This window comes from Zeus faber, assembly GCF_960531495.2.
Source record: "Zeus faber genome assembly, chromosome: 4".
NCBI classification, from domain to species: Eukaryota; Metazoa; Chordata; class Actinopteri; order Zeiformes; family Zeidae; genus Zeus; species Zeus faber.
Window position 1 is genome coordinate 24722896 of NC_137191.1, and position 25855 is coordinate 24748750.

Consider the following 25855-nt stretch of genomic DNA (forward strand, 5'->3'; position numbering starts at 1 on the left):
GGCATCGCCAGATCATTGGTTCTGAATCCCAGGGGTCCTTCCAAGAGGTTCCCTGTGGGTCCCCAGCAGAATGATGAATAGTAAAACGTAAATTGTTATTTCATTTAAAAGAATGTATAATTAAGACTTCTTTTGGTTGTAATTTCACTGTTATCTCCCTAAATATAGTATAGACATAGTAGACCTTTTTGTGTGCATTCGGCTTAAGACATTTGTTTGGACTTTCCACCGCCAGGCTGCTCAGAGGATGAAGACTCCAGCCAAGTACATTGTGGGAACCGCAACGCTTCCCTTTAACCCGTCTGCATTTGGAGAGGTATTGAAAAATAAAATATGTATGTAAACTCACTCACTCACAAGTTGCTTTGCTTATAACTTAAATTTTGATCTCGCCGGATTTCCATTGTGTTTCCTCTTCCAGATTGTGCTGTACCTGAGGATGTGTCTGGCGTATAGCGCCGGGGCCACGCCCGTGTCCAAGAGCCTGGCGGACATGCAGGACGACGCCCCGGCCATCGGCCGCTACATCCACTCTCTGCTGACCTCTGAGCTGCAGCCCGCGGGGTCAAAGGGCAACGAGTCCAACCCCGTGCACGTCTACATCGACCTGCTGCAGCAGCTGCTGTCTGCCATAGGAGGTGCGGCTTACTTCTGGAATAAACGTCTTACTCGGAATGCAGTTTTTATTTGTACATTTCTACAAGATTGATCCAGTGGGATTCCCTTTTTTGATGGATCACTATTCATTAGTTTTGCATACGTGTGTACATTTCAGTTAATTTCTATTTTACGAGGGGGGTTCGAAATATTTGAAGTATATATTTCTTGGCGATCTGTTGACAGGTATCCCAGTGATGTACTGCCTCCTGGAGGTAGTTTCTGTCTGCCCCGAGAAAATGGCACCCAGATTTGTTGAAAGAATCGACTGGATTAAAGTAAGTCTCTATCTTGTTGTAAAAAAAAATATATATATATATATAAATGACGCATGCGCTTCAGACACTGTTTCTCTGCCCAAATAGAAATTTCTCGGTGACTTAAACATCGACTAACTGTGGTGATCCAAAATGACCCATCACAAACAGTCGTAATATCAATACTTAGCACTGTGTCTGTGATGGTGTGTCTCTTTCAGAGTCTGATGAACACCAACAAAGAGGACATGAGGGAGCTGGCGGCCCAACTCTACGCTGTCGTGGTCTCAACAATGTCCGGCAATGAGCTGAAGACCGCCGTGCACAACCTGGTCAAAATTACTAAAGACAACCATGTATGCCACTTACGAAATTGACATACTATCTGAGGCCATTAAAGTATTCATGCAGATGCTCTGATGTCCCAACATGACTTTGCTAAATGTTTATTGGTTTTGCCAAAACGCAGAGCCCAGAGACCCAGCATGGCGCCATCTTGGCTCTGGGCTACATGGTGGGAAGGTACATGAGCAAGAGGAAGGCGCTCACCTCCAGCGACTCTGCCAAAAGGCAAGAGCGGCAAAGGTCCCAGGAGGATGACGAACTTGTTGCCCTGGCAACCAAGACCATAGGTATATATGTGTGTGTGTGTGTGTGTGTGTGTGTGTGTGTGTGTGTGTGTGTGTGTGTGTGTGTGTGTGTGTGTGTGTGTGTGTGTGTGTGTGTGTGTGTGTGTGTGTGTGTGTGTGTGTGTGTGTTTTTATTTTTTTATAATTCTAGTCGTTTCAGCCAATCCATCCTTTTGACTGAAGTTTCTTGATGTAGTTTTTCAGTGGTATTGTCATGAAATTAAGACCTTGTCCTATAAGGACAACACCTTCTCATTCTCATGAAATAATGGCAAGATGATCTGAACTTTCTCACAATAGGATAGGAGGTATGAAATAGTTGAGCTGGATTTATTTCTTTTGTTTAGTTTTTTTCTTGTTTGTTTTTTTTATTACTACTAGAGGTTTTTGTTTTTTTTCACACTTTATATGAACTTACAGTTCTATGCAATTTACCACAGTTGGATTGTTATGATATGAAATTGCTCATATCGCCCACTTCTATGATATAGCGTGAGAGTACACAGTATTACAATAAATTCCTGTTCAGGGGCTGATCAGACTTCAGGCGACAACCTTCCTTACTACAGTAATCATCCCTAAATGAAGCGTCTAGGCTGTTATTTTGAGAAACCTAACTCAATCGGGTGTATTGATCTTTTATTTCCCCCCCTAATATGGAGCTAATGTCTGGTCTGTTGGTCTAGGTTCCTTCCTGGACAGCGGCAGTGCGCTGTTGGCGGTAGCGGCCACCACCGCCGTGGGGGAGGTCGGGCGTAACGGGATGCTGCTGATCCCGGCAGAGGGCGAAGGCTTCACTAAGCTGTCCACCGTGGGCAACCTCCTGGCCCGCATCCCCTCCGGCAAGGAGACCACCAAGGTAAGAAACTACTGCTGCTCCCGCAGTTATTGAGTGAGAGCAGTGCATATTGTCCATTGTATACATTTGTATACAATGTGTGTTTGTGTCCGTCTCCCAGATGAAGGAGAGGTCTATCCAGACTTTGGGCTACCTCCCAGTCGGCGATGGAGACTTTCCACACCAGAAGAAGCTCCTGCAGGGACTGATGGACTCAGTGGAGGTATTAAACACACTTGATAGCAGCAATAATAAAGCAGTAATACAAAAACAGTCACTTAAATTGGATACAATGATAAATTAAACTTCTAATATTTTGGAACTTACACCTTCAATTGCTTAGAAAATGGCATTTTCCACTCGGCTAAACCCATTTTCTCTTTTTACCTCCGTTTTCTCGAACTTCACCATCCTCTCCTCCCCTCTTAGGCCAAGCAGGTAGAGCTGCAGTTCACAGTGGGGGAGGCCATCACCAGTGCGGCTGTTGGGTCCAGTTCTGGTGCTGCCCGAGACCCCTGGACCTGCACCGAGGACCAGTACAGCCCACCAGACAGTAAGTTAACAATTTATTAACAAGTTGTTAATAATAAAACTTTAATTAACAACCAAATATTAAATGTTGTTTGAGTTGGGAATTTATTATTGAATGCAAAAATGCATACATTTTCAACATTTGTACCAGATGCTACGACCCGTGGTCGGGTTTCATCGGCCGGTCAGTGTCAAATATATTTTCAGATTCTGTGCGGGTCAAATTTACACTGCAGTGCTGTTCTCATGGACTGTACTCGTAAAAAATGTTCCGTTACCAACATAATGTAAGGTAGTTCCGTAGTTGACATTCAAAAAAGATAAAGAAAGAAAATGTTGGCTGTTTGGAGGTACTTCAAGGTAAACAAAGAAGATAAAGTAAATTATTTATTCATTGCCTGACAGCAGCTGGTAAACATGTTGTAACTTTACAAGATAATGCATTTCAAGGGGTATATCCTAATAAGATTAATTAGTATATATAGTTGGCCGTAGTAGCTCGCATAGGATGTGATTAGCCTCATTATGAGACGGCTACAATGTGAATAACTGATGGAGTCATTTAGCTGCATTAACTCAAACACCACGGAGACTCCCCGTTACACTGTTGTGGTACTCAAAATATTCTCCCAAATTTGGCAAGTTTGCCATGTATTTACAATTTGGAAAAAAAAAAAAAAAAAAACACATGCAGTTACTATTAAGTGTTAAGTATTTCCTGAAAATATATCTAGCATTACTTTGTTCACTCCATATTGAGACATGTTTTGATAAACATTCTAGTGGGCTGTAGGGCTCCAGACAGACCTGCTGAAAATCTTAGGAGCACCAGCACAAAATTTAGGAGTACCACCGAAATCAGCATGCAACGCAACCCATTCATGTTTTCACCATGTCTACATGCCTAAATGCAATGAGTTGCTGCCATGTGATTGGCTGATTAGCTATTTGTATTAACAAGCAATTGAACAGGTGTACCTAAGTGTGTGTGTGTGTGTGTGTGTGTGTGTGTGTGTGTGTGTGTGTGTGTGTGTGTGTGTGTGTGTGTGTGTGTGTGTGTGTGTGTGTGTGTGTGTGTGTGTGTGTGTGTGTGTGTGTGTACAGCAGGGGTGCCCAATACGTCGATCGCGATCGACCGGTAGATCGCGAAGGTAGTGCGGGTAGATCGCACCCCATTCCAAAAAAAAATAAAAAATCTGCAAGGAAAAGACAAAACCGTGGTCAACATGATCAGTTCAGTTCAGTAGTGCAACTTCTGTCCTCAAAGCTGCAGCGCCATGATTTGGGGAACTTTCAAAACCTTACATGAAAGCTGGAGACCCAAGGGAAGGCAGGGAGGGGAGGGGTGCGAGGAGCGCCCCGACAGTGTGTGCTACACAGAGCGGATTGAAAACTGTCTGTCAGACTTTGACAAACGGTTTCAAGGTGCTTTACTCAAGCCAATCGCTACATTTATGTGCTTCCCATTTAGGGAAGATATTGAGGTTGATTCACTCGCATCAAAAATTGCAACACTGTTTCACCTGAACTTGTCTGCAGTGGAGGATGAGATGTTGACACTACAGGTTGACATTCAGCTCAAGTCCAGGGCTCATGGACCGTTTTGGAACTTGCTCACAGAGGAAAAGTACACAAACATGAGGAAATGTGCCACCTCCTTGACTGCATTATTCGGCTCTACTTATTTATGTGAGTCAGCCTTTTCCCACGTGAAGATTATTGAGTCGAAATAGCGTTCCACCGTGACGGATGGTTATTTGGAAGCCTGCTTGAGGCTGGCTACCAGCAGCTACTGTCCGGATTATCCAACCCTGGCCAGCTCCATTCAGTGCAAGTCATCAGAGTAAGGTAGTGACCATAAATGTATTTAATGCTATTGTGCCGTAAGGGTTCATGCAGGGATGCAAGGTACGCCATCATATTTTGTATATATGAAGTATACTCAGTATATACATATAAATATATATATTTAGCATTTTATAATGAAGGTAGATCATTTTGACCTGGTCATTTTAAAAGTAGCTCGCAAGCCGAAAAAGAGTGGGCACCCCTGCTATCCAGTGTATATATATATATATTTTTATTTATTTACATTTTTTTATGTGGAACACCCTGCAAAATCCCTCATAGCCTAGTTAGGACAAGTGAACGACTTCAGTTACAAGCGTGTTCTCCTTCCATGTCAGACGTGAAGAACAACGACGTGGTGCCCTGGGTGCTGAATTCCATCCTGGCCAAGTACATTCCCAGCCAGAACCCTCACATCCGTCAGGCCGCCTGCATCTGGCTGCTGTCCTTGGTCAAGAAACTGGCTCAGCACAAGGAGATCAAGGTACCCAGCACAGGCTCTTCATATAAGTATGAACCAATTTCATAATGATTGTTCATGAATTTAGGGAAGAAAAGTAGGTTTAATATTGTACAATATGATGGTGTCTTCATTTCATGATGATTCCACTGAAAAAATAATATTGAAACTAACTCAACTAATAGGTTCTATGGTTGAGTTGTGGACTATACTACCTGTCCTGGAATTTATATGCAACTGAATTGTGCCAATTATCGAGCTACAATGATGCATTAGTCTTACCGCCTTATTTATGAATAGGATTTTGTTCATTCTGTTATTGTTTTATGGATTTTTATTCAAATTTGTGCTCTCTCCTGTCCTCCAGTCCCACCTGAAGGAGATCCAGACGGCGTTCATCTCTATTCTCTCAGATCCTGATGGTGAGATCCCTATGATTTATGGTTCATACTTTCCCTTTCCACTGTTACCCTCTTCATCAACCCAATACCAACCAGTGCTTTCTGGAACGTCCAACGTGGATCCGTGCAGTTCAGTAGAATGATCCCCCCCCCCCCCTTCTTCTCTGATTTAAGAGTTGAGTCAGGACGTGGCGTCCAAAGGCCTTGGCCTGGTCTATGAGATGGGAGGAGAGCAGGACCAGCAGGAGCTGGTGTCCACCCTGGTGGAAACCCTCATGACTGGCAAACGGTGAAAAGTCATGCTTTAATATAATCAAGTACAATTTAATGAGACCATTTATCATGTCAAGTGATAAAAATTATGGATAGAGAAAAAATGTATTGATGTACGCCCACAGGGTGAGACACACCGTCTCGGATGACACAGAGGTGTTCCAAGGGGAGGCTTTGGGAAAAGCACCTGATGGGTGAGAGAATCTAAATTTTAACCGAGACCCATGTGTTGAGAGAGGACCTAAGAAGTTTTAGATACAGTTGAGTTGTTTTTATTGTTTCTGATTGGCCCCCTTTCTGTGTTTCATCACTGCCTATCCTTCCAGCCATGGGCTGTCCACCTACAAGGAGCTCTGCTCATTGGCCAGCGACCTGAACCAACCAGACCTGGTCTACAAGTTCATGAACCTGGCCAATCACCACGCCATGTGGAATTCCCGCAAGGTACCACGAGGACACAACAGCCCAGTTTATGCATCGTCACTGACCTTTTTAGGGCTGGTGTTCACTGTATTCATGTTTGCATTTTTTTTTTTTATGTCCAAAGGTTTTTAGGATCATAATATAAAGAGAAGCTACATAGCTAAACCCTTATGGAGCTTACTGTATTCATACACTATACTATTGTACTATACTACGATAATCAGTTCAGTTCAGTTCAAAGACTAGAATAAATTCCTCCCTGCTTTTGTTCGGACCCTTTCCAACGCCCGTCTCATCCTGCTCTGTAGGGGGCAGCGTTTGGCTTCAACATCATCGCGGCCAAGGCCGGGGAGCAGCTTGCCCCCTACCTTTCGCAGCTGGTACCGCGGCTCTACCGCTACCAGTTCGACCCCAACCTGGGCATCCGCCAGGCCATGACCTGCATCTGGGACGCCCTGGTCACAGACAAGACCCTGGTGATGTCTTCCTCTTGTACGCTCATGCTTGTACGCTTCTCGGGTTAAATCGGTGTCTATTAAATGTGTGTTTGTGTTTTCTTGTGCTTCAGGTCGACAAGTATCTGAAGGACATCCTGCAGGACGTCATTTCCAACCTGACCAGTAACACCTGGAGAGTGCGCGAGTCCAGGTACAAACTACGTAAACATTTCAGTGGGATTGATTTGTATTAAATGCCGCGACTTGATATTAAACTGTGCCTGACTATTTGTATTTTTGCTCGATTTTTTAGATTTTTACTGTGCTTTATTTTATTTTATTTTTTCCCCTCAGCTGCCTGGCTCTGAACGACCTCATCCGTGGCCGTCAGGCCGATGACCTCATCGATTACCTGGCGGAGATGTGGGAGACGCTGTTCAGGGTTCTGGACGACATAAAGGTGGCCAGGAAGTCTCCTCTTTCCTGTTAAACAACTCTATTATTATATAACATTTATAAGTTCTCCCCTAGGGCTGGTCTTATAGAGAAATATACTCCTATGCTGTCATTTAATGTAGGATTCTGGTAGTGGTGTAACGGATCGTAGTTGTGATGCGTGATCCGTGATGCGTACAGATCCCCCCCCCACAGATCAATTGCAAAATTTAACCATCATAGTGAAATACAGTTTTACTTACAGTGTTACTTTTTGAAGTAATAATTCCATAATTCTGACTCAAAATTGAAATGAGTGTTCGATTTCGAACTTCAAAATCACATTCAGTTTTGCGATTCTCACCCATAATTTTGTGGGTAATATTGCCCGACATGAATGTGATCTCTAATGTCACGTTATCTGAAAATCAACTGTGTACTGTTTCGCTGAAGCGCCGCTTTGGGGAGGTGGGTGGGGAGCGAACTGAAGCCCGAGCCGCAGGAGCCAGAGCTCAGCTGGGCTGAGGACTGAGAGCACAGCTGGAGCACGGCTTGTGCGTTCTTATAATTTAAAGAAGTTCGTTCCGATTCAATAAAATATGATATATTTTACAATATGTCCTGTTAATTTGTCGACTTGAGAGGGCAGGACAGAGACCGGCAGCTTGTGAGAAGAGCCGGTACACGCTACATACAGTAAGAGTAGTTAGTGTTATGATTTAATGTGACTGGAGTCAAAATTACTTATTGAGAAACAAGTGTTCTCTTTACAAATCAAGACTCGATAGGGTTAGTGCTGAAAAAAATCCATATGTTTAAGTCAAAAATTGAATCGTGTATTGAGAGACGCAGACTTCTCTACAACAACGACTGTACCTCCTCGCTCAATTCTGAGCCCATTTTCATGATATTTAGTTTGTTATTAACGTGAGACATTGAACACGATAGTGGTTACTGTTACTGGAATTAAATTCAGTTATTGGGTGCGGATCTAATCATATTTTTACATTAACTACCATGTTTAAAGGAAGAAGGCATCATGCGTGCCTCATATTGCTCTTTAATTTAACAATTGAGTATTTAATATTTATTATATTTTAAGATTTTATTTTAACATTGGACATCTTGAATGTATTTCATTTAAGCCCATGGGCAAAAGTTCCTTGCTTTAAGTGTCTTACAGAATCAATGGAAAGCAAAGTTATATTTGTCTGCCTTTTTTTTTTTTTTTTTTTTTTTTTTTTTTTTAAATTTTTTAATTTTTTTGCTGCTCCGAAAATTGATCTGATCAGTGACTCAAAACCGTGATACGATCCAAACTGTGAGTTTTGTGATCCGTTGCACCACTAGATTCTGGGCTAAAACTCCTCAAACCTCTCATATTTCAGACATGATATCATGAGAAACAGATAAAATATTCTCATTGCTTTAGGCTGCAAATTTCTCTGCCATCATATTTTGCGTTGATGCAATACCACTGAAAGACTTTTAAAGATTATATTGATTTACTGTAGGATTTTTGATCCAGGTATGGATATTCTGACCTAGTTGTCTTTCAGGAATCTGTGCGGAAGGCTGCTGACATGGCACTTAAAACACTCAGCAAGGTATGGGTGTTGTCTATACTCATATAAATGATCTATTTTTCTTTCCAAAATAGGTTGCCTTTTATCGTGTGTGTGTGTGTGTGTGTGTGTGTGTGTGTGTGTGTGTGTGTGTGTGTGTGTGTGTGTGTGTGTGTGTGTGTGTGTGTGTGTGTGTGTGTGTGTGTGTGTGTGTGTGTGTGTGTGTGTGTGTTCCCTCTGATCAGGTGTGTGCCCGGATGTGCGAGTCCACTGGGACAGCAGCTCAGAGAACCGTGGCCGTGCTGCTGCCGACCCTGCTGGACAAAGGCATCGTCAGCAATGTTGCGGAGGTTCGCGCCTTAAGGTATTTCAGAGAGTCTTTATTCACCAAGTGCAAGATTCACAATTTATGGCACAGGTGCCAACATGGATAATAAATACAAGTACTCAGTATCTTAAGAATATAGCGTTATCACCATGTTGGAAATTAAAATTGCACTCGTCCAAAGGGTATCAATTTATGTAGCGTTATATGGTTTATTAAACTATTAAATGGCTTTTATTTACGGGGCACCACTCCCATTCTGGGAGAACAGCAAATAAACCAAATGAACTCATCATTAATCATTAACTGATTAATTGATCAGTCACATAAGTATTGGAGGAGCTCTTGTCCGATACATTTACTATGTTCTCCACCTCTTAAGGAACACAAACGGATGAATTTCTTTCCAATAAATGGGATTTATTTTATCATGCTCACTAATTGAGTAAATTAAATTGAAGAAAATAAATGATAAAGAAAATAATAGTAAACTATATGAAAAATGAAAATAGTAAAGTCAATGATAAAGCAAATAAGAAAGTGAGTACAGTACTTAAAAATGGTGACAGACCTTAACTCAAAGACAACGGTGAGGCAAGACGTTATGTGACTCTTTCATCAAAATAATAAAAGGAAGCACACGCTAAGGGTCGTTAACTTCTTTAACAGGGAAATGTATTTCATTGGGCACCAACCCGTATCAAGAAGCAGATTTGGAAGCCTTACGGATCATCGAGTCATGGTGGAGAGCTTCAGCGGGCTCTCCAGAGCAGGACCGAGCGGGGTCTGTGGCGTTGTGGGCAACCGCAGCAGTTTGTCTTGTCTGCAGGGGATTTTCAGCCACATCATGTGGGAGTCAGCGGGTGCATGGCGCCAGGGAAAGAGTCCAAAGTTCCCAGGCGGACTAGAGCTGTTCGCCTGCTTGGGAAGGCTTCAGTGCAGCGTGCTCCGGGGGCCATGATTTCACTCACAGAGTCAGTTTGGGTGAACTAATAACTTCCGGGTTGAATGGCGATGGCTTCCGTGCGCTTCTCTCATTGTGGTTGAGTGTCGATGAAATGGGCAAACTTTAGCGAGAACAAAGACCGAAAGAAAATCCGTTGAGAAACTTAAAATTAAACCGGTTTTAGCGTGAAAGATGCGACCACATTGATACGCATATGGCTGGATCGATCTAAATGTACCATGAACCGGTCGATGGCCCGATTCTAAAGTTACCGATCGGTTGACTTAAGCTTTGCTGCTAATTCTACTTATGTATAAAGTAAGCTGCTGCAGAAGACTCACTGATCTAACGTTACAAGTCACGTTACTTTCCAAATAGAGATTATTTGTTTTGTTTTGAGACACGGGGAACAAGAAGCACAGTGGACTGGAGATCGCTCCCTCTCCATTACGCAATCCGCCCCTGATCCAAGGCAGAACGGGAGAGTCCCTTAGTTGGGTTTAAAATATTTGTTTCATTCAAGTAGAAACTAACAAAACTAAATAGATCCAAAATAACAGCACAGGAAAACCGGCTCGGGAACTGGCGCAGTGCTGTGAGTTAGGCTTACGTTTTTTGCATTTTCCATACAAGTAAAAAAACTAAGGAAACAAAATAAATCCAAATCTTTCTCTAAATCCCTGTTCAGAACCCTGCGCTGCGTCTCAACGTGCAGTCCAGAGTGTCAACTGATTATGATAGTGTAACGTTCTAGGCGGCGGAAGAGGCCACACGGTTGTTAGTACACACTGAGGTTTATTTTTTACCTTCCAGGCTACTATTTCGGCCATAACCTACACCGTTGAACCGACAACCAAACACTTCTCCTTCCGCTCTCTCAGACTTTGTCCCTTCACACACACACACACACACACACACCCCCGCACCAGATTGCCCGTGCACATTCCCTCTCGTGAGACTTGTGAACCGCACGCAGTAAAACACATTTTAACGGACAATTAACTACTACTCACCCCGGTTACTTAAATACTCCAACGCACCCAGGGTCATTACAATATGTGACCCACTGCAGATTTTGGGTACTTTTGTTGCTGTTTGACTTCTTTATTTTTCAGGCCATTAGAAAGTGGAGAATCAGAGCTTCAAAACAAGGTGTCACTTGTAGGAATCAAGTCAATATTTTTAAAGCTATGGCTTGTTAACGACGAGGGTGCGGCAAACTGTGTTTCTGAGATAATCACCTTCAAATTTTTCCGACGGCTCCGCATCTTGTTTACGGAGGTGACGTCAGCTTTTCTTATTCGCGTTCAGAATCAAGGTGTCTTATAAAACACGTACGATTTATAGGTTAAACTATCAAAACGGTTTCACATTGTGACTTCACATCCCATGGAATATGGAGGAATGATCTTCACCTAGACGTTCGCTTTAAAGGAAACCATCGGCGTTATTCAGCGCTGTTCCGCGTCCTGGTAAGTGAACTGCGTTTCCCCATGTAATCTAACGGGAATATTTAACTCCACGGTTAAACATTTATCTACTATTTTTAAAACAAATTTGGCTTTGAAAATACGTTCAGAGGAAGAAAAAAAAACGCACAAAGGAACGCAAATCTGGAAAAATCTCATTTTCCTTCTAGAAAGGTTTTTTCAACTTATTTGGCAGCTCGTGGTGATTTTAGAAATGCACGACAATGCGGGTTTTGCTGCGGCGAGTCACATATTATATCATATATTAATATATCCGAATCAATATATTTGATATCATTATATCTAAATACCATGAAGTAACAAAAATACTGTGGTTATGGAATATTTATATTTGAAGGTAAGCAGCCACTTTTATAGAATTGGCTTATTTTAATTTGTAATGGAAAATGAATGTCGAGATTAAACAAATGTTAAGAACTGTATCAGATTGCATCATGACAAATTGCACTGAATCGTTCCGTATTAAAATGTGTTGTCCTTGAATGGTATCGTAGCCCATGTATCAGAACATCCTATAAGGGAGCTATGCACCCCTTTGAACTGTTGACAATTTTTGGGCCGGGCCCTAAAAGACCCGGCCCAGATCCAACAGCGTCAGCGGGGGTAACCGTTCACCCGTCTCCCTTGACCCTGGTCCCAAGATGCCTAATCCTGACCTGAAAAAGTTGGACTTCGCCTAAATGATGTGCTAGTGCACCTTAACAGAAAAACTTATGCGCACCAGTTTCACCAATCTAAAAAGGAACACAAGGAATAATTACCAAGACTTTAATATAAACACATAAATCCGTATACAGATACACTGTCAGATTCCCCAAATTATGTTACAAGAGGAGACTCAATACTCAATATTGAGATCAGGGGTTTTTGTTTCAAAAACAACACATGACATCAAGTTTCTGGCAACACATAAGCAAAGTGAACCACTACCCAACGCTACATGATTATCTTGATTATTACAGCACTACATTGTGCCTCTGCTCTCAGCATCCAGACCCTGGTGAAGGTCAGTAAGACGGCCGGTGCTCGGCTGAAGCCCCACGCCCCTCGCCTCATCCCCGCGCTGCTGGAGTCTCTGAGTACCCTAGAGCCCCAGGTCCTCAACTACCTGAGCCTCAGGGCCACGGAGCAGGAGAAGGTGAGCTCTCAGCGGTGTGAGCCCAAACACCCTCCAGCCATGATGATTCAGAAGGCCGCTCATTAGGTCTTAAAAAGTATTACCTGTAACCCCCTGATACCTGCAGACACCCCGATAGACCCACTCATAAAACAACCCAAAACCTGTCTTGTGTGCCGGTTCTCTAGAGCACTATGGACGCCGCCAGGCTGAGCGCAGCCAAGTCCTCCCCCATGATGGAGACCATCAACATGGTAAGGAAAGACAGAAACTACACCATCTTTACACAGGATTAACTTTGCTCTACGCTCTTGTTTTCAGAGTTTCCTCTGTGTCTTTTTGTCTAGTGTCTGCAGCACCTGGACGTCTCTGTGTTGGGAGAGCTGGTGCCGAGGCTCTGTGAGCTGCTGAAAAGCGGAGTGGGACTGGGCACCAAGGTGCGCGCACACACACACACACACACACACACACACACACACACACACACACACACACACACACACACACACACACGTTTCCTTGAAAATATTGAAAGGCTTCTTTGTTTAAGAATGTCTTAATTCCTATTCCTGAAACAAGTTAAGGTATGTAAGAACAGATGCTTTATTAACATTTTTTTATTGCTTTGTTATTTCTCCGAATGGATTGTTGGCGTTTCGATCCTACAGCTGGGCGCCGCCATGTTGGATCAGTTCTCGCAAGATCACAGCTCGCTCTCCCGCTACGCTAAAGTCTGAACCTTTGGGGGAAGAAAAATAAACACTGTTCTCTCCATTATGATCTTCACAGGGCAGCTGTGCGAGCGTGATCGTGTCCCTCACGGTGCAGTGTCCCCAGGACCTGGCTCCATACTCGGGTACAACACAAAGTCATATACTCATAACTGTCAGTATGCTCTAATATACCCAAGGTTTGAATTGGGGGTGGACACCTTTTGGTAAATAGATAAATAATAATGATAACCCTTACCACGTAGCCATATATATATATTTAAAGATTTTTTTCCATATTTTTCTTCGACAACTCTCATTAAATTCCACCAGCCGCCCTTCACTGTTTGTTCAGAACTATTAGTGTAATTACGGTACTAACAATATCACTCGCTATAGATGGATGGATGGATAGATGGCCCAACACGCACAACTCATTGAAATATTTCCAAATGTTTGACCTGTAATTAAAAAAAGAATAACTTCAAGGCACTCCTCCCAAATCCCAATTTATTACTGTTTATTTTTTGGGGTATTTCCAGGTAAACTGATGAGCGCTCTGCTGAGCGGCATCCACGACCGGAGCAGCGTGATGCAGAAAGCCTTCGCCTTCGCTCTGGGCCACCTGGTCAGGGTAGGAAGCCCTGTGTCCTCTGCATGGTGGGATGGGGGGCTGGAGGGATGAGTGGGTGAGGTTCACAGCGCAGGTTTTTTGCTTTCTGCCGTCAGACGGCGAAAGACAGCAGCGTGGAGAAGCTCCTCCTGAAGCTCCACACCTGGTACCTGGAGAAAGAGGGTGAGACGCTTCCTCCTTTGCCGAATACCCCGTGGGGGAACGGGCTCTTACACTCATATTTTCTTTATTTCTCCCCTCTACGCTTTCCTTCTTCCTTTCCTCCTAAGTTCATGCTTTTCCCTCCTCTATCCCCTCCTTTTTCATCCTTCCCTCCTTTTTTCCTCCCTTTTCTTTCCCTCCTGCCCGCTTTGCCGGCCTTTTTTTTAAATGTTATTTTATCTTCCTCCTTTCTACACTCTTCATTCATGGTCTTCATCGTTTTCCCCTCGTTCATCTCTCCTCCTTCCCCATCCAGAGCCGGTGTACAAGTCTTCGTGTGCCCTGACGGTGCACTCCATCAGCCACTACAGCCCTGACGTGCTGAAGGGCCATGCGGGCGTGGCCCTGCCGCTGGCCTTCCTGGGCATGCACCAGCTGCCCGGCCCCGACGACGAGCAGGCCCAGAGCCCCGACGCCGTGCTGTGGGCTGAGGTGTGGCAGGAGAACGTCCCAGGTACTATACACTATATTTCCTTTTTCCCACTGCACCAAAAACCCGGTTACACACGTTAACATCTGGCATTTGTCATCAGTAGGAAAGGTAATGCCCGGGTTTCAATCCCGGGTCAAATGACTCTGCAATAGACGCAGGTTTTTATCGGCTCCAGCTCCCATCGGTTCTGATGTGAACATGGCACCCGGGTAGACGCCCTAATTTTGGCCCCTTTACCGGCCCGATGCGACACGCGTTCGAGTTCCTGACGTTGGCGAATAAATAGACAGGAGTATCTGTGTCTCATTTCATATCTGATTTAGAATCCAAAGTTAATGGCTTTATTGGGGGACCATGACATTGTTTTTTGTGGGGACCGCGGCGGAGAACTCCACACTCCCCACCGGGCTCCGAGCCACTCCAGCACCGCCCCAAGTTGGTCTCCGAACCTTTTGTAGGAACGATGAGAACGGAGTCCAGCTGGATGATGAGACGGGGTTTTTTAGTTTTTTGGGTTTTTTTGTGTTGTTTTTTCAAATTTTACAGTTTTATGTCGTTGTTTCCTGCTGTTTCCTGTACTGGTTTTTTTTCCCCCAATCACACTGGAACCATGAAACGCCCCTTTTCCGGCGTGTTCGTGAGGTCGAAGGTGACACCAGAAGGAAAAAAAAAAAAGAATGGCATTTCTCCTGGTAATAGGAAAGGCATCAATCGCCTATTTTTGGCGCGTTTAAAATAAAAACCCACGTATACCTGCTTATTTTGGTGTAAAAAAGGTATGTGTTTGGTATACTATATGTGATTCTACAGCAATATATTATGGGATGCATTCCAAAAATATGATCAGTATGTGGGATACAATACACTATATTGCACTATATTTCTGTGTCTGTCACTCTCCATACCTAGACACACATTCATATATGTTCATCTATTTTTTCCTTCCAATTTTTTTTCTTCCTGATTTAATTACGTCATTAATTTTTTTATTACTCTATCTACATTTTGCACAGTCTTTGGAGTGTGCCCTTTTATCGTTTAACTGCTCCGTACTTCAATACGGATGGAAATTAAAAACTACAGGTTTTTCCAACACCATAAACCGTAAATAAAATATTAATTATAAATTATTATTATAATCATCAATGGATAGAGTATTGTAAAAAAATATTTTTTTATATTCTAATGTTTTATCTATTTTGTTTTAGTTGTGAGAACTCACGGTGCCTTCTTGTTGCATAAAAGATAAAAACCTTTTCATGAACTGGATCTTCTCTATAATTTATCATTTCTATATAATTCTATATCATATCATTAACAGAATTGTTCCTGAAGTTCCCCCTGGGGATTAATACAATCCTTTTACAGTTGTTGAATAATTAATGAAATTCCTATGTGTATGCAGATCATATCCAAAGATTTGAACACCACTAAGCAGTGTCATTAAGCACTTGGGGAAACTCAAACCTTAAAATCTGCATCTTTAATGGTTTAATCACCAGGCAGCTTCGGGGGCATCAGGCTCTACATGACGGAGCTGATTGCCATTACCCAGAAGGCCTTGCAGTCGCAGTCCTGGAAGATGAAGGCGCAGGGTGCGGCTGCCATGGCGACGGTGGCCAAGGAGCAGACGGGCTCGTTAGTGGCCCCGCACCTGGGCATGGTGCTGACGGCCTTGATGAACGGGCTCGCGGGGCGCACCTGGGCCGGCAAGGTAGGAACACCTGGAACGCGGGAAAATACCTTGGCTAAGGCAAACAAGTTCTCAATGAAGAGACTCCCTGGGTTGTGTTTAATGATTCACACATTTTTTTTTTTCTTGAAAGTGGGGTCAATTTGAAACGGTCAAAACGATAGTCGATTAAATGATAAAAATCAGTGAATCCTTTTTCTTTCTCTCGTCTTTTCCCTCTATTTTGTTCCATTTCTTTCCCCCTTTTTTTCGTCCTTTTTCTACTTTCTCAGCTATGTTCTTCCTTCCCGCCTTGTTCGTCCTTTTTCTCCCGTTCCTTCTCTTTTCCTTCCTCATTTCAACTTTTTTCTTAATTTATTCAGTTTTTTCTCTCCTTTCTGTCAACCTTTTTTATCGTTTTCTTTGTATTCTCCCCCCCCCCCTCTTGTCTTCCTTCCTTTCCACTTGTGCTGGAAAGATGAGAACTGGAATCCAATATTTCTTTTGAATGTCAGGGGACGAGTTCCCAATAAAAAGACTTGATAAATTAATTTGAATAATCCAAACAATTATTATTATTATTATTATTATTATTATTTATTTATTTATTTTTGATGTTAAGTCTTTTGCAAAAGACACAATTATATTAAGCACAAAATCATTGGCGATTGTCACTGAAAATATCATTATGAAATATAATTTGTCAACCTCTTTCCTGGTTGCATCCACTTTGACCACACAACACGAGGAGCAAAATAAATAAACAATATTCCCATTTGATCAAAAAATATTGCAATATCACTTTTAGTCCACCCACCTTTTCACACCAGTCTTTTGGTTTCTTCCAGGAGGAGCTGCTGAAAGCTATCGGATCAGTCGTTTCCAAATGCAGGTGCAAATGTCCAAACATTGAAAAACAAACCGAATCGTGCATTCTCGCCCCCGTTTCTTCTTATCCTTCATTGGGTCGTTTCTCAACCTCTGGTTATTTCGCCGTCCTCCAGCACGGAGCTGCAGAAGCCCTGCTCCGGGCAGCCCAGCGTCCCCGAGGTGCTGGACGTGGTGGTGAAGGAGTGCCGCAAGGAGAGCCTGGTGTACAAGATGGCCGCCCTGCGCTGCGCCGGGGACGTCCTGCACAGCAGCCAGGAGGACCGCTTCAGCGACATGGCCGAGATCCTCATTCCCCTCATCAAGAAGGTAAAGAGGATGTGGTGGATTTGGAAATATGACAGTACGTATGTGTACTGGAAGTACACTACTACGGTAGCGATAATTTACTTGAGAGAAAGTGGAGGCAGTGAAGAGGAAAGTGACTCAGGTAACGGTATATAATTGGTTTACTTAAAACAAATGTATTAACTAACTACTTATAAAGGAAGTTATTAAGTCATAGTATGTAGTATTGAATTACTGATTGAATTACTTGAGTTACCACCACGAATCCCCCTCTTTGGAGAACTATCTTACCATGTTTTGGTCTTTAAACAACTAATCCAGGAAGAGGTAGAATCACCACGGGTGAGACAAATAAACATAGAACCAAACAACAACATGTACATGGAAAAACATAAACATAGAACAAACGACATGTACATGGAAAAACATAAACATAGAAACAAACAGCAACATACATGGAAAAACAAACATCGAAACAAACATGTACATGGAAAAACAAACATAGAAACAAACGACAACTTGCATATGGAAAAACATAAACATAGAACCAAACAACAAAATGTACATGGAAAAACAAACATAGAAACAAATATGTACATGGAAAAACATAAACATAGAACCAAACTGCAACACGCACATGGAAAAACAAACATAGAAACATCAGATAACAACATGTATGGACAAAACAGAGTTAATTAGGTCCAGGAAAACTGCAACAGCAATTGGGCACATGGTCTCTTCCTGTCATAGTTATGGCAGTAAATGAGGAAGAAAAAGGAGAGGGATGTAACCAGGAGAGTCGTGTGGGTGGGTTGGGTGGTTGATTGCAGGGGACTTGTCCCAATTGGTTCTGGTGTATGAGGTCGGTATTATACCGCCTGAACCGTCCGCCCGGCAGGGCCCCCGCCTACACCAATGACCTGCGCAAGCCAGATGTCCCATCCAGCCGCAAGCCCCGAGTGCCCATTGATTGAGTTACTATTTAAATTCTGTGTGTTTGAGGGAACACAAATCTTCAATAGTTGACAGGATATAGCCTATTTGTGAATAACAAGACAAACCACTTATTTGAGCAAAATACATTTCCAAACTTGATTTTCCCCTTTGTTTAAACAATGTAAATGGGGAAGTGCAATACTTTGCTAGAAATGACCTCAAGTAAAACTATAAGTGCTAAATATTAGTTGTACTCAATAAAGACCTTTTGCGTAAGTACTGTAACAACAGTCGTTGCAACTCGTTACTTCCCACATTTAATTACAGCTTTCCAGTTGTTCTCACAGACTAGACCACACAACACAAGGGCCTTTTTAATGGTGTTAAATTTCCTCATAGGTGATCCCAGGGTCAAGGTCATGATGAATTTGTTCCAGTTCCAGGGGCTTTTTTTAGGGTGTGGTGTACGCTGCGCTCTCAACTCCATTATTGTGTATTGGTTGCGCCGAGCAAAGCGCGGGAGAGTGGAAATCCCCGTTGGGCCAATAGAAACAAGAAGTGAAGCAGACCGGAAGTGTCTGTGCAATATGGAGGAGGAACTGATTTTATCGGTTTCTGAGTTCTACGACCTTTCCTTATGGATTTATTGCGACCTTGGGAGGAAAGCGCTGTTGTGAAAACAGGTTTCTTACCGAGTGGACAGAGCAGGGGTGTTTATGCAGTGGAGATTAGCGATATATGATCAATGGCCAAAAAATATTTAACATACAATTCGCGACATGATCATGACTATTCCCTGTGTCTCTATGTGTGTGAAGACATTTCATGCGTTGATCAGTTTTGCTGTCGCAATATTAGAATAGAATATCTAAATTGGCTTATTCCCTGACAGAACTGCCCAGAGAGCGGCGGCGCCTCGCCGCGGTCCCGGTACGAGGACGAGGACGACGGAGACAGGAAGGAGAAGGAGCTGAAGACGGAGGCTCTGCTCTGCACCCTCGAGACGCTGGGGAAGGCCTGGCCCAGGAACCCGCAGACGCAGGGTGGGCGACCTCGACATTTGAACTCCTGTGGTTCACGGGACGGTAGCGCTACTTCTAAATTGTCCTTCAAATAGTCACTTACGTATGAAAGGTTTTCTGGTGTCTTCGCAGCTCGCTTCCAGGTGGAGGTGTGCTGTCTGATGTGTGACAATCTCAAGCTGAGCACCTGGAGGGTCCAGCTTGGGGTGCTGCAGTCCATGAAGGCCTACTTCCAGGGGTAAACACTAGTATTGAAACTAAAATGAAAGCATGTGTTTTTCTATTTTTCCAACCCTGGCACTATTCAAATGTTGGGTTCAGTCATTTCTAACTGTACATGGCACCACCTCACTTTAATACTTTACGCTTGAAAAACTTACCACTCTGCTGCAGCTTCTCTCTGTACTTAAATGCCAAGAGGGCAAAACAAAAAAAATAAGAGTTAAATCTCCCTTTTGGAAATGGGAACCTCACATTATAGTCCCACATTTCTCAGTGTTTTTCCAACATGTTTTAGGGAACAGTCGTTTTATTTCAATTTCAAAAATTACTTTTTGCAATTTCCGCAGTACACCCAGAGCGTAACAGTGGCTACAGTAGGTTGCCAGAAGGAAGTGGTGTAATTTCCTGTTTCTAGTCTCTTTTGTTTGTTTTTGTAGTCAAAACCCTGAGAAATCCAATAAAATGCTGGGTTTGTGACCTTTTGATTACAGTGTGGTATATAGTTTTCAAAAAGGAGATATCATGTTTGTTTGTTTTTTTATGGCTTCAGAATTTTCACCAGCGAGAAGTTGCAGCAGAGTTAAGTTTCTCAATAGTAAAAGCATTCAGTGTGGTTGTGCATTTTAATAAAACCTGTGTTGAAAAACGACAAACCTACCGTTGTGACACTTTTAAGTTAATTATGTCTGTTTCAGTTTTTGTTACTTTTTTATAATTTTATATATATATATAATATTTTTTTTTTATGAACATTTGTCCTGTGTAGGTTATTGCTTCTGGAGAAGGGCCATGAAGACGCTAATGCACTGTCCCAAATCCTGACAGAGACCTGCACTGCTCTCACACACCCTCTAGGTGAGACACTCGCCCTCACACTGCGCTCTTTTGCTCTTTCTTCATCGGCTTTACCTTCATGCCGTCAATCCTTTTCCTCCAGAAAACAAGAGTTACTCGTCCGTGCGAACCGAGGCCTTGTCGGTTGTGGAGCTATTGGTGAAGAGAACCGGTGGTGAGTAGAAATATAGTAAGAATTAGCAGTGTTTATTAAACGTGAGGAACGTAACACTGGTGTATATTTTAGACTAGATCAAGGATCACAATCTCACATCGCTGTGAGACGCCCGTTCTGTCAAAATGAAGGTCCATGCTGTTTCTCCCTTGGATCCGCAAAGCCATTCATTCACCATCCAAACCTAGACTTGAACATAGACTTATAAGCAAATTCACCTCACAAATAAATGTGTGCGTGTGTGTGCGCGTGCGCGTGTGTGCGTGTGCGTGTGTGTGCGTGTGTGTGCATGTGTGTGTGTGTGTGTGTGTGTGTGCGTGCGCGTGTGTGTGTGTCCCCTGCAGAGAGCGAACAGTGGGACTGTGTGTCGGTGAAGAGCAGGGAGCAGCTCCAGCGCTCTCTGTCCATGCTGCAGACGGACACCAGGCCTGACCTGAGGGACAAGGCCCAGGAGCTGCGCAGGCACATCCAGAGCCAACCCTGAACACAGGACACCAGACTTCCGACCATACACTGGCACCCTCCAGTCCAATCTCTTTGAACAGATATGTATGTGGGCGTTGAAGCTGGATAGTGCAGAAGGCACTGCTCCACCCCTAAATAATGCTGGCTGATTTAGGCTGACGGCTGGGAGCAAACTACTTTTGTCTTAAAGAGACTACTTCAAAACGACTCTCTCAGAGTCTAAATGTGGACAATACAAAAGACGATAAATCTGTCAACAGGTTTATGTATTTGGTTCATTTTAAATAACTGATCAGGTAATATTTTGAATAAATTGTATGAACCAATGTGTTTTTTTTTGTTTTTTTTGGTGAAAGCTGTATACGTATTCCTCCCGTGGGGAGTTTTGAACTACTGCTGTGGTGTAATCATGAGATAAGCGCAACAACAACAACGGGTCCCTCTGTTTTGCAGGGAGGTCGTCACTCAGAGCCAGAGATTAGATCATATCTAGATGTGGCACTGCTGTTTGCCAAGAACTATAAAATAAAAAATAAACAATAAAAAAAAAAAAGCGTCAACTGTGCAGATGGATGAAATTTAAGGTGGGTGGAAATAACTCTGCAAGACAAAGGGCATTGTGCATCAGTCCATTTTAAGAAACTTGTGTGTTTGTGTGCTTTTTTTTTTTTTTTTTTTTTGCTTTTTTTTTTTTTTTTTTTCCTCCCCCAAACCATTCGAATGACGAATGCGGGTGTTTAACAGTTAATTTTTTTAGAAGCCTTGAAAATTGAAAAGCCAGTTGTAATGTTAATGTGAGAGGCAGGTGTTGTGTTCATTTGTCCCCTAATAAAGAAAAACAGTGAAAACTTGAAGATACCACACTCTTTTTTTGATGTCTAAAATTGTATTCCCCTTGCAATCAGTTTCAATAATCATGCAATAAGAAAATAACACTTAGTCACAGTGCATGCGCTCAGCCTGTCACCACAACTTTTCACTCCAGCCGTTTGACCAAAAGTGGCATCTGGTGTAAAGTAAATAATACAGCACCCACGGTACCATTATGTTGCATAACTTGGAGTGAGATGCGTGTAGACATAACGCATAACTCGTGTCGAGCCGCATACACGCATACTATCCTGACGTCCATTTGTTCAACCAGTGACTGCAACACATCAGCATCATTAAATTCAAGAGACAAACTGCTGAACCAAGCTCTTAAAGTGTCTCTGCTAACAAGAGCAGTGTTCCAGTGGTCTAGGAGCAGCCCCCTCCAGAAACACCGGACGGCCTCCAATGCAACCGAAAGCTGTGTTTCCACCGCAGGAACTTTCCCCAGCAACTACTAACCTTTGGAGGAACTCGGTGCGCTTCCGCCACAGGAACCAAGGTCTAAGTTAAGTTCCCGGGGTAAAAGTCTCCAGGAACCAAAAAGTCCCCGCTCCGGGGGGAGGGTTGTACTTTTCAAAAGTCCAGGAACTTTGGGGGTGGGACTTGCAGCACTGAACATTTCTGATTCGTCGAGTACTAGCAGCATTTTTTTTCAGACACCATTTCTTTAAATCTGAAGTCGCAAACGGCTGTATGGACATATGGGGGAGGGATCGGCTCCCCGTCCTCGGGCCTTGATTCCAGGCAACGCTCCCCAGCCTCTGCATCTCCCTCAGCATCCTCGCCAGGTGGATCAGAAGGAGTTGGAGTTGGCCACGCACCCTAACCCTAACCCTGGTAGAGGAGGAGGTGGAAGGAGAAGAGCCAGCTGAGGAGGCACAAGGTGCTGCTCACAAACCCTCCAAGGGGCCTTTCCACCAGGACCTGCTGCATCTCCCGGAGCGAGCTCTGGCAAAGCTGGGGATCCCGTGGGCAGACCCCGAGCCCGCCCCTCCCTCTGCTCTCCGGGGCGTATTTTACGGAGGCTGGGGATCGGCTTCCCTCCCGGTGCTGGAGGATTTCACTAAGGAGGTGAGGTTGTCTCGTGGTGGTCCTCAGAAGACGCGCTCCCCCATCCAGGCGTTCAACCGGTGGTCTACCCTGGACGCGAAGCCAGAGTTGGGATACCTGGCGATGCCGCCCCTAGGGGGAATCAGTAGCTGCCCACCTGTGCCACTCCCTCCCCGCAGAAAAGCCTCAGCTACCGTCCAAGGCGTGTAGACTGGCGGCTAATTTGTCAGAGAAATCCTACAAGGCCGTGGGGCAGGCTGCGGCCCTGCTTAATAATGTCTGCCTGCTGCAGGCCCACCAGGCCAGGCTCCTACGGGAGCTGGAGGGGCAGGCCACCCACGAGACCTACCTGGAACTGTGCAAGGCTCGCTCGCTCAAGAGGTGAATAATATGACAGGTGGTGACCCAGGATATAAACTGGGGGGCGGGCAGTATGATGGGTGTTCTAGAGGCCCAATCACAGCCTTTCAGGGCCAAGTTGAGACGGCTGGTCTAAAGAAAAATTTGTCTTTGGGCTTTATTCAGTGGAGCTGTCTGGAGACAGCTGAAGGCATAATAAGAACTCTCGTTCTTCATTCATACAACCAGGGTTGTTGCACGACCCAAACGATTTTTTGTTCTAAAAACAGAAAACGAAAAGACGAACGAGTATGTGTATGAACACACAAACTGACATGTGGGGTGTGTAGTGAGTACGATGTTGCCCTCCTACACAGCAGACCCCGGTTTGATTCCCTGTGTGTCATCTCATGTTTTTCAATATGTTTCAAACTTGATGATGAAATCTTGCTTGTGAGGGCGAATATCTTTTTTGATAGTTAATACGAGGACAAAAGAATAAAATGGGTAAAGACAATCAAAGTGATATTCCACAATATCAAGAAGAAAGGTTCTTCTTGTTGGTGTATGGTCTTCTGCATTAACATCACCTACTATACTGGAGTGGAGCAGTTTGTTGCGAATTTGACGTGAGCAGTTGATTTTTCATACGACAGCGGACTAATTTGCATCGTCACGGTTCTTGAGACTGCGGCGGAAACGCAGACAACTGGCTGAAGGAACCTTGTAGTGCTGGGTACTTTGGGTGGGAACACGGCTTATGATGTCGACACATCAGTTCTACATAAGATCTGATAGGCTGCAGGACCGAGGAAGGTCAACTGGAGCTACTGAAACTGCAGCCACCCACCAGGTTATCAACGCAGGTTGGATTCCGGTGGTACCTCAGTGAAAATTGAGCGGTAAAATGTCCATTTGTGGTGTAAAGGCCGATTTACAAAAAAAACCCACCTACGGTCCAAGTGTAGGATGTGGTGAGCGCCGGTGGTTACGTGCACCTCTCGTAAAAAAAAGTTGAATTAGGCGTAGGGCTATGCAGGAATGCAAGCGCTGTGGATTTCCTTTGCATTTGACTCTATAGCAATTAAAATTAAACTTTAATACAAAGATTGAGAATTTATATGGCACTGCGCTCACCACCGCCAACACCACTACCGGTGTAGTTAATGCTGAGGTCAGATAAAAGAACACGTCATTTAAATCCCACGGCTATTTAGTTGTGATTTTGAAATGTCAATATTTGTACATAGTTATTTCAAACTTTAGTACGAAATTAAATACCTCATTGTAAATGGCCTCCTGCAGCCCACCTGCAGTACCTTCACCGCCCACCAGGGGCTGCAGCCTACACTTTGAGCAGAAAAAGAAAACAGAAACAGTCTTTAATTGTCACACGACACTCCACAACACATGCTTGCACACACACACATGCTTGATGGTGGCCGGTGAAATGGCTCCTCTGCTTTTGACCCATCCTGGCTTGTCCTTCCTCCGGGGGCACAGCCAGGAGCAGTGGGCAGCGTACGTGGACGCGCCCGGGGACAAGTGTCCATCGCTGGTCAGACGATGATGGGTGCATGTTTTTGGTGGGGGTCCTTACTGACGTGAGGTGGAGGAAACCCCATGTGAGCACGGGGAGAACATGCAAACTCCACACAGAAAGGCTCCTATTTGGGAGATAACCCACCGGAGCACGGCGCCGACAGCGCCCCAGGCGGGAATCGAACCCAGGACCTTCTTGCTGTGAGGCAGCAGTGCAATGCACTGCGCCACCGTGCCACAACTCTGGTCTAGAGAATTTTTACCGAAACACACCTATGCTGATCACTTCTGTATTCAGCAGACTAACCAAATTGAGTCCATGGCTTCCCAACTCAAACTGTGTTTTAAATAGACAATGACAGACCCGAATGAAGGAAGCATTAGCATTACAGCATTAGTCATGTATGTATATGTATGTGACGAATAAACCCCTTGAATGTATTTAATCCATCAAATGAAGGCATTCCTTTGACCGACCCAGACAGAACTGGGGGAAGCAAGTAAAGACGAAATACAGATGAGTCGAGTTAAATCTATTGGCGATCGATGCACCGCAGCGATCGCGATTGGAATTTTTCACCATCGCCCAAGCCAACCTCATAATAGACATAACAGCCTTGAAATAGATGTATGCCTATGCTTGCCCTACCCTTATTTTCCAAATTCTATTTCAAAAGGTGGACGCAGCCAAAACTCTTTTAATCCCCGGATGGAAATTTAATTCACCCCCAACGGGAAGAGGGCCGTCCTTTCATTTCATTTCAAATTGAAGTTACCATCCTATATTATCTATTAGGTAAATGTACACATTTTACTTGGGTCTCATTGTCCTTGGACGTTCATTCCAAAAACCCTGACATAAGTTGACCATCACAAAAGAAAAAAAAAACAAAAAACCCAACATGAAGTAAGCAACTATTTTTTCCCATCATGTTGAAT

The 25855-nt window shown here is 43.8% G+C and overlaps 1 protein-coding gene across 1 annotated transcript in view; it reads left to right on the forward strand.

The window, feature by feature from the left end:
- Positions 1 to 21916, forward strand: part of ecpas (Ecm29 proteasome adaptor and scaffold) — a 29867-nt gene extending 7951 nt beyond the window's left edge. Inside the window, exons 17-49 of the mRNA XM_079998715.1 lie at positions 236 to 316; positions 422 to 638; positions 844 to 935; positions 1136 to 1270; positions 1384 to 1546; positions 2230 to 2402; positions 2503 to 2604; positions 2811 to 2934; positions 5099 to 5244; positions 5588 to 5642; positions 5796 to 5910; positions 6020 to 6088; positions 6221 to 6338; positions 6626 to 6793; positions 6886 to 6965; positions 7109 to 7214; positions 8749 to 8796; positions 9000 to 9118; positions 12503 to 12653; positions 12821 to 12886; positions 12980 to 13069; positions 13422 to 13488; positions 13885 to 13976; positions 14072 to 14138; positions 14434 to 14631; positions 16113 to 16324; positions 17131 to 17174; positions 17287 to 17479; positions 19287 to 19437; positions 19549 to 19654; positions 20405 to 20493; positions 20576 to 20647; positions 20992 to 21916. Coding sequence (XP_079854841.1) covers positions 236 to 316; positions 422 to 638; positions 844 to 935; positions 1136 to 1270; positions 1384 to 1546; positions 2230 to 2402; positions 2503 to 2604; positions 2811 to 2934; positions 5099 to 5244; positions 5588 to 5642; positions 5796 to 5910; positions 6020 to 6088; positions 6221 to 6338; positions 6626 to 6793; positions 6886 to 6965; positions 7109 to 7214; positions 8749 to 8796; positions 9000 to 9118; positions 12503 to 12653; positions 12821 to 12886; positions 12980 to 13069; positions 13422 to 13488; positions 13885 to 13976; positions 14072 to 14138; positions 14434 to 14631; positions 16113 to 16324; positions 17131 to 17174; positions 17287 to 17479; positions 19287 to 19437; positions 19549 to 19654; positions 20405 to 20493; positions 20576 to 20647; positions 20992 to 21131 — 3849 coding nt within the window. The 3' untranslated portion in view covers positions 21132 to 21916. The remainder of the gene's footprint in view (positions 1 to 235; positions 317 to 421; positions 639 to 843; positions 936 to 1135; positions 1271 to 1383; positions 1547 to 2229; positions 2403 to 2502; positions 2605 to 2810; positions 2935 to 5098; positions 5245 to 5587; positions 5643 to 5795; positions 5911 to 6019; positions 6089 to 6220; positions 6339 to 6625; positions 6794 to 6885; positions 6966 to 7108; positions 7215 to 8748; positions 8797 to 8999; positions 9119 to 12502; positions 12654 to 12820; positions 12887 to 12979; positions 13070 to 13421; positions 13489 to 13884; positions 13977 to 14071; positions 14139 to 14433; positions 14632 to 16112; positions 16325 to 17130; positions 17175 to 17286; positions 17480 to 19286; positions 19438 to 19548; positions 19655 to 20404; positions 20494 to 20575; positions 20648 to 20991) is intronic.
- The last annotated feature ends 3939 nt before the right edge of the window (positions 21917 to 25855 follow it).